This window comes from Nannospalax galili, unplaced genomic scaffold (genome assembly GCF_000622305.1).
Source record: "Nannospalax galili isolate Female #2095 unplaced genomic scaffold, S.galili_v1.0 scaffold218, whole genome shotgun sequence".
Classification (NCBI taxonomy): domain Eukaryota; kingdom Metazoa; phylum Chordata; class Mammalia; order Rodentia; family Spalacidae; genus Nannospalax; species Nannospalax galili.
In genome coordinates this window covers 3137870-3144551 of record NW_008343207.1, presented here as the reverse complement: position 1 = coordinate 3144551, position 6682 = coordinate 3137870, and the positions used below count along the sequence as shown (strand labels likewise).

General features: G+C 50.0%; 1 protein-coding gene across 1 annotated transcript in view; it reads left to right on the top strand.

Annotated features, from left to right (window-relative positions):
• Positions 1-5958: 5958 nt before the first annotated feature.
• Bcl7a (BAF chromatin remodeling complex subunit BCL7A) overlaps positions 5959-6682 on the top strand; it is a 34312-nt gene continuing 33588 nt past the window's right edge. Inside the window, exon 1 of the mRNA XM_008839341.3 lies at positions 5959-6263. Coding sequence (XP_008837563.1) covers positions 6172-6263 — 92 coding nt within the window. The 5' untranslated portion in view covers positions 5959-6171. The remainder of the gene's footprint in view (positions 6264-6682) is intronic.

Sequence of the window (6682 nt, the reverse complement as noted above, 5' to 3'; positions counted from 1 at the left end):
TTTTTTTCTTTTTGTCTTTTTGAGACAGGATCTCCCTGTAGCCCCAGCTGTCCTGGAACTCACTATGTAGACCAGGCTGGCTTCAAACTCACAAGGATTGCCTGCCTCTGCCTCCCAAGTGCTGGGATTAAAGGTGTGTGCACCACGCCCAGCCTTGTATCACTTTTTTTGATAGGGTGTCATATATCCCAGACTGGCCTCTCACTATGTAGCCAAAGAGCCAAAGATGACCTTGAACTTCACCTAGGAGGGTAGGAGCGTAGAAGGTCCTCCTACCCTCACCCACTGAGTGCTGGGATTACAGACATGCACTACCACACTCAGTTTTTACTTCTTTTTTTTCTTCAGCCCCAGCTGGCCTGGAACTCACTGTATAGATCAGTAGGTCTTGAAATTACAGAGATCCTCCTGCCTCGGACTCCCAGTGCTGGGATTAAAGGTGTTTACCACCACACCCAGCTAGATGGGGTCTTATTAAATTTCCCAGGCAGGACTTGAATTTACAATCCTCTTGCTTCAGCCTCCTGTGTATCCAGGATGACATAGGCCTACCTTAGATTTTCATTTTCTTTTCTGTAAAAGGTGGGAGGTTGTCTCAATGGTCAGCTTCATCCTTTCTGCTCCTGTCTCAGAGGAAAGGACACTATTACATCATGTGGTTGGAACTTTTTCTTTGACCTACCCCTGTGCTGGGCCTGGCTAATGCCCTGCTCCCAAAACTACAGAGCACTTCTGTTTATGAAAGCAATACTTCCATAGTGAGTTGCTAGAGAGCACCAAAGCAGGGCAGTACCCTTCCCATTATACATATCTGCTCCAGAGATGGAAACCTCCTCCACCCCTTAGTGGTGATCCAGCCTCCTTGGAAGTACAGGTGTGGATTCAGAGTTGAATTTAGGAACCCAGGAAAGAGGACAGTTTGACTTCAGTCTCCTGGGTGGGGCTTCATAATGCCAGTGACCATACAGGTCCTGTATCTAGCAAATGCTTTCTGGTACACACCAGTTACTGTGCCCACATGTTCCTAGCATTCACAAATATGACATTTCATCCTTGAGAGAACCCTGGAGCTGAGTGTTGATGTTTTCTTCTTCATTTTGTTTTTTAAATATTTTTATTTATTTATTTATTTATTTTTTCAGGGTCTCCCTGTAACCCCAGCTGTCCTGGAACTCACTATGTAGACCAGGCTGGCCTTGAACTCACAGAGATCCGCCTGCCTCTGCCTCCTGAGTGCTGGGATTAAAGGTGTGTGCCACCATACCCAGCTTATTTTTTATTTTTATTTTATGGGTATATGAGTGTTTTGCCTGCATGTAAGTGTATCACGTGCATGCAATGCCTACAGAAGCCAGAAGAGGGTGTCATGTCCCCTGGAACAGCAGTGTTCTTAACCAATGAACCATGAACCATCTCTCTAGTCCCCTCTTCTTCATTTATAAAGATGGGGCAAAGAATTATAAAGACATTTGACATAGGCCATAACTAACTTCTGTTATTCTGTGATCATCTATGTTGGAAAGTGGATTATGGAATTCCAAGACTGGAATTCTAACATTTGTAGAGTATTGACTTCTAGTTTCTGACCCATAGACTAACCCTCACACTGAAAGTCACTAAGAAGCTAAGAAAAGGATCCAGGCATGTTGATATATACATGTCATCTCAGTACTCAGGGCTAAGACAGGACAATCACAAGGTCAGTCTGGAGTATATAGTTTCTAAAAATAAAAATAAAAACTAAGAAAGTATTTGAGGGCTATAAGATGGCCCAATGAGTAAAGGCACCTTGTCACCAAGTCTAACGACCTGAGTTTGATTCCCAGGACCCACACGGTAGAAGGAGAGAACTGACTCTGATGGGTTGTTCTCTGACCTCCACATGTCCACTGTGGTATGTATACACCACCCCTCTCACACTAAATAAATGGATTAATAGATTTCTAAAAAGAAAGTATTTGGAAACATCTTAAAAGCCACCTGGTATAGATAAGATGGGAATTCAGCAGGCCAAAACGGAAAAGAAATGCTAAAAGATAATCCAGCAAGGAAGCAAACTTGGTAACTTGGGCATGTGAATGACTTTTTGGAGCAAGAGGCCAGAAAATTAAAGTGTAAGCAATGCTGGGTATGGAGGCTCATGGATCAGGAGTTCAAGGCCATCCTCAGCTACAAAGTGAGTTCGAAGCCAGCCAGGGCTATATGAGATCCTAGTGTATGGGGGGAGACGAAGAGGAGGAGGGGAGGGGAATAAGGAGAAAGAAGAGGAATAATCCACTTTCTGGCATAGTCCAAAAGAACTAATTGCATAACAAGGAGATTTGATACCATGAGCAAGCTCTAGCAGAGACAAGCCTTCAGATATCTCAAACATTTTAGAAATGTCAGACACAAGCTATAAAACAACCATGCTTTGTTGAAAGAAAGGAACTTAAAAAAATATCTGCAGGGACAAGAAACCATTTAGAAAAATGACATACGAGATTTATAAAGAACATTTGTAGAAAGCTTTATGGTTTAATCAGGGATCAAAAACACAAATATCTTCAGGGGCCAGACAAGAAACAGAAATAAGTCAGGTGGCTGGTGAGTACACTGGTCACCTGGGCAGCTTTGAAAGGGCACAAAGCCAATCAGCTCCTGCTGATTGTTGCCCTGTAACACTGGGGCCCAGTTTGCAGATCTTTTGCTGGTTCTAAAGAAGCTGGATATTGAGCCGGGCATCATGGTGCATGCCTTTAATCCCAGCACTTGGGAGGCAGAGGCAGGCAGATCTCTGTGAGTTCAAGGCCAGCCTGGTCTACATAGTGAGTTCCAGGACAGCTGGGACTTTAGGGAGACCCTGTCTCAAAAAGGAAAAAAAAACAATTAAAAATATTTTTTAAAATTTAAATTTAAGCCCTGATGTGGTGGTGCACACCTTTGATCCCAGCACTGGGGAGGCAGAGGCAGGCAGATCTCATGGTTCAAGGCCAGCTGGGGCTACAGGGAGACCCTGTCTCAAAAAGACCAACAACAACAACAAAAAAAAGCTGGATATTTGATTTTCTTGATGGTCAATTCATATAATCTCACATTTTTTCTTTTACCATTTTTGTGTGCGCGGGGCGGGGCACATGTGTGGGTATGCACACACAGGTGTGCGTGCTTGTGGAGCCTGACGTTGATGTCTGGAATCATCCTCTATTGCTCTTCCACCCTATTCATTGAGGTAGAATCTCTTAGTCAAACCCAGAGCCCGCTGATATGGCTAATCCTTCTAACCAGCTTGCTCTGGGGATCCCCAGTCTCCAACTTCCAAACTGGAGTTACAGGCAGGCTACCACACTTGTCTGGCACTTGTGTGGGTTCTGAGGATTGGAACTTCAGTCTTCACTGTTGCACGGCAAGCACTTTAACCACTGAGCTATCTGCCCAGCCCATGTAACCATGGGCTATTCACAATGTTATGTGACCATGACCTTTATCTATTTCCAGAAAAATCTCATCACTGCAAAGGAAAACCCATGCTCATTAGCTATCACTCCCTCTTCCCCTCAGCTCCTGCCAACCACCAATCTGCTTTCTGTCTCTGTAAAGCTGCCTCGTTTAGATGGCTCACGAGTAGAGTCAGACAATATTTGTCCTGGTGTGCCCAGCAGCTTTCGCTTAGCATGCTCTCAAGCATGTTGAAGCATGTGTCAATATTCATTTGAGCATTCTTTTTTAATTTTTTGGTCTTTTTTGAGACAGGGTCTCCCTCTAGCCCCAGCTGGCCTGGAACTCACTGTGTAGACCAGGTTGGCCTTGAACTCACAGAGATCCACCTACCTTTACCTCCCAAGTGCTGGGACTACAGGCGTGCACTACCACGCCTGCCTAGCATGTATTTTTTTTAATGTTTTATTCTTTTTTTAAAATATTTTATTTATTTTTATTTTATGTGTATGCGTGTACTGTCTGCATGTAAGCAAGTGCACCGGTGTTGTGCAATGCCCTCAGAAGACAGAAGAGGCTGTCAGATCCCCTGGAACTGGAGTTACGGACAGTTGTTAGCTGCCATGTGGATGCTGGGATTCAAACCTGGGTCTTCTGCAAGAACAGTCTGGTGTTCTTAACCTCTGAGCCATCTCGCCAGCCCCTATTTTTATTTTTGTGTATGAGTGTATTGCTTGCATGTAAGGAGGTACACCTGTGTTGTCATGCTATGCCCTCGGAGGTCAAAAGAGGTTGTCAGATCCCTTGGAACTGGAGTTACAGATGGTTGTTAGCTGCCATATGGGTGCTGGGAATCGGATCCTGGTCCACTGCAAGAGCAGTCAGTGCTCCCAACCACGGAGCCATCTCTCCGGCTCTTTAGCATATATTTTCTTTTTCAGTCTTTTTGAAACAGGGTCTTCTTGTATCCCCAGCTGGCCTAGAATTTGCTTTGTAGACCAGGCTGGCCTTAAATCCATAGAGGTCTCCCTGCCTCTGCCTCCCTAGTGCTGGGCTTAAAGGTGTGCGCCACAACACCCAGGAAGCATGTGCTCTTGACTGAATAATATTCCATTATAAGATGGAGCATTTAGCCATTCATCAATTGATTGTTGGGAATTTTAGTTTTGTTTATTTATGGGGGGACACATATATGCCACAACACTCCTGTGGTGCTCAGAAGACAACCTGAGGAAGTCAGTTCTCTCCTTCCAGTGTGTAGGTTCTAGGTATGGAACTCCAGTCTTCACACCTGGCAGGACACACCTTTACTGAGCCATCTTGCTGGCCTGATATGTGGAATTTTGACATCCTATTTTAAGATCACTCTCACATACACATACACACAAATAGTCTGTGGGTAATGGTACAGCACTTGCCTAGAGTAAGAAAGGCCTGGTGTTGAAAATAAAAAGTTCCCTGTGGTCCAAAGCCTATATCCGATGGTCAGATAATCGGGCAATAGTAGGAGACTTCTGATTCATGACATGCCAAAGATTTATTTTCCCACCCAACTCTCAGAACCATTCCTGAGGTAACTCTGCAGATTCCTCTCTCCATTCCCTAGCAGCTCCCTAGATCAAACCTCTGGAAACCTCCAAACTTCGGGGGAGACTGCTTGGTAGAATGAGTGGACATCACAGACAGAACTCAAGGCTTGACTCGGTTTCCCCATCTGTGAAATGACTGGTGTTGGGTTAGTTCTCCAGGCACTGGGCTTGCTCACACACATTAGGTCATCTCTTTTCCCAGCATCCACCAGGGCAGGCATCCGCTCGGGTCCAGTCGGTTTAGCCGCAGCTGCACACACAGGGTGACACCTGTGCTATTCGGATTGACCCTGTAGATTCTGCGTCCAGCTCTGTCCTGCTTCTGGGGTGAGGGAATAGGCCCTCAAGAGCCCCTTGGGTCGGACCAGGCTATTTCACCTGCAGGGTCACCAGTGAGGAGCAGTGTGCCAACTGAGCTTGGTACTTCCACCGGGAGCGGTCTGAGATCACACTGTGGGCCCCTAACACCCCAGGGGGGCTCAAGGACGAGGCCCCCGGGCAGTGCGTAAGGCCACTGGGCACAGACCCTAGTTTAAGCGTGGGGAGGCGACGTCCTAGCTCGTGCATTTAACCGGGGCAAACAGGCCGGAGATCGGCGACTCAACTCTTTCCACGAGCACTGCAAGCACCGCCGCCAGGAACTCTGAGAAGTCAAGCACCCTACAGGAAACTTGCATTACTGCGCCCGCTACCACCAGCTCGGGGCCGGGCGCGGGTCGCCGAGTGGCTCCCGAGGAATGCGCCCCCTGCCCGGCTTCCAGCCCGCCGCCTCCGGGGGGGGGGGTCCCCGCGGCCCCCCAGTGAGTCCGTGCCGGGAGGTCGCGGGTGCCCCTGCCGCGGCCAGGAGAGGGTCAGCGGCTCCGAGTGGGCGGCGGCGCCCCGAGGCCGCGCTACTGGCGGCGGCGCTCTCCCCCTTGCTCCGTGCAGCTGCCGCCCGGCGCTTGCGCACTGGGCCCCGGGCGCGCGGCGGCCCAGGTGTGTGTGTGTGAGTGTGTGTGTGTGTGTGTGTGAGTGTGTGTGTGTGTGTGTGAGTGTATGTGTGTGAGTGTGTGTGTGAGTGTGTGTGAGTGTGTGAGGGCGCGAGGGTGCCGCCGCCGAGCGCCAGCAGGACCCGCGGGCGCGCTCCCCAGCCTCTCTCTCGCTCTCCCCCCCTCCCGCCAGAACCATGTCGGGCAGGTCGGTTCGAGCCGAGACCAGGAGCCGGGCCAAAGATGATATCAAGAGGGTCATGGCGGCTATCGAGAAAGTGCGCAAATGGTAAGCCGAGGCGGCTGCTAGCTCGCTGGCTGCACCGCGCCGTGGCCGCCAGGAAGCTCGGACCCCGCGCCTGAGCCATGGGCGCAGCGACCCGGCCCCGAGTCGGCGAGGGGCGGGCTGGGTCACCTGCGCGGGCCGAGCCGCTGCCCAGGTGCGCTCACCGTCCCCACCTGGCACGGCGGCTGCAGCCTGGAGCTCACCGTGTCGAAGCGGCGGGCACGGCTGCTGCAGCCTGGAGCCTCCCGGGCCGCAGCGCTCGGCTCCCGGGAGGGGGGTTCGTAGCCGGCCCCAGAAGCCATTTCGTTTTGTGCAAGTCACATGAAAGCGGCTTCCCGCGCGCCGGGGCCGTGGTGCCGCCGCCGGCGGGTAGAGCGTGAGCTCCATTGTGCAGCCCCGAGCGGGCCGCCGTCTCCTTCTCG